The sequence below is a fragment of the Malurus melanocephalus genome, unplaced genomic scaffold, assembly GCF_030028575.1.
Source record: "Malurus melanocephalus ecotype Western Australia unplaced genomic scaffold, MMel_1.1 scaffold_983, whole genome shotgun sequence".
NCBI lineage: Eukaryota > Metazoa > Chordata > Aves > Passeriformes > Maluridae > Malurus > Malurus melanocephalus.
In genome coordinates, this window is record NW_026624215.1 from 102752 (window position 1) to 104180 (window position 1429).

At 40.7% G+C, this 1429-nt stretch overlaps 1 protein-coding gene across 1 annotated transcript in view; it reads right to left on the reverse strand.

Annotated features, from left to right (window-relative positions):
- The window catches only part of TNFAIP6 (TNF alpha induced protein 6), a 4318-nt gene that overhangs the window by 1897 nt on the left and 992 nt on the right, over positions 1-1429 (reverse strand). Inside the window, exon 2 of the mRNA XM_057386538.1 lies at positions 616-844. Within this exon, the coding sequence (XP_057242521.1) occupies positions 616-844 (229 nt within the window). The remainder of the gene's footprint in view (positions 1-615; positions 845-1429) is intronic.

Below are 1429 nucleotides of genomic sequence, written 5' to 3' on the forward strand. Positions count from 1 at the left end.
GAAATGGGTTTTTATCACTTTTTCTGCTTTATTTTTCATCCAGGAAAATTAAGGTACTTCGTACCAAAATATGACTGATGAAGGATAAGTTAAACTGTAACACTGGAGAAAAGAAAGTGAGAATTAAGCAGAGAAGAAACAATGTAATGAATGAGATGAAATATAACTCTTGTTCTGCTATTGGTGGAAAATAACCCTGTAGCAGACAGTAACTTATATTAAATATATTTTTTGAACAGTTTGACACCTCTCTCCTTTCAATTAAAGCAAACACCAAATACTGTTTGAGGTTGGCAGGAGTTCTTTCTGGAGAATTGGGAGAAGGAGARAACTAAAAAGTCCTGCAGCTTCCTTTCATCTAATTTAACAAAGCAGAAAAAGGCAAAGCTCAATCCCCTGAAACTCTTAACGGGCTCTGTGTTAATAACATTAAAGTAAATTACCTTTTTACCAGGTAAGATAAATTCCTTTTTACAGGAAAGATAAATCAGTGACTCTTGCTACAGGAATTGGGGGCACCTCAGTGGTGCTAATTGCATGAGATGACACCGTTTTTCTCCTGAAAGGGGTACAAATCAAACATTCATTTCCATTTTAAAGCTGCCTTTGCTTTACCTGCCCACAAAGCCATTGATGTCGTCGTAGCTGTCGTAGATCTCCAGGAAATCGGCCATGCAGGCRGTGTCATCCTCCACATCGAACTCCAGGAACTGCAGCTGGATCCTCTGGCCGTACTTGACTCGGATGTGCCAGTAGCAAATCTGCTCGTTCTCGTACTCATTTGGGTAGCCTGGTGACTTAAATACGTGTTTGGAATCTGTGAACACTCCTCCACACTCTTTCCCTGAAAAAGAAAGAAAACAAGCAGAGTTTAAGTTTTAATTCTGGCTGTGGTTTGAATCTTCAGGCATCTTGACCCAGGGATCYGTCAGAAATCACCCAGGAACATCCAGAGTGATAAATAAATTATTTTTCAGTATTCAGGCACTTGGATGTGGTTTGGACCTTCAGCCTTTCCTTGCTTTGGGAAGAAGGTATTTTGGAAGAAAGAGACATGATCCAAAACTCACTGAATTCACAGGAAAAGCTTTAAATTCCTACAGTGGTTTTGGGGCCAGAGCTGTGTGTTTTATGTAAAAGGCATTTGGGATTTCTGGCTCTGTCAAGCTTTCCAGCTGTACATGCAAGTCCCACTGACACTCAGGTTCATCCTTTCTTCTTCAAAAACCTTTTGAATCTGTGTCTTCTACCAAAAAAAAAAAAAAAAAAGGCTGATGATCACACACAGGGTGTTGTACTCCTGTTGTTCCTGCAGCTCTTTAYTCCCTTCGGGATAAAAACACTTCTGCTTTGATCCAGAGGCTCTTTGGGTTTTGCCACTCCCTGACAGTGGGGCCAACCAAACCAGGCACTCATCCTGCCTGAATTT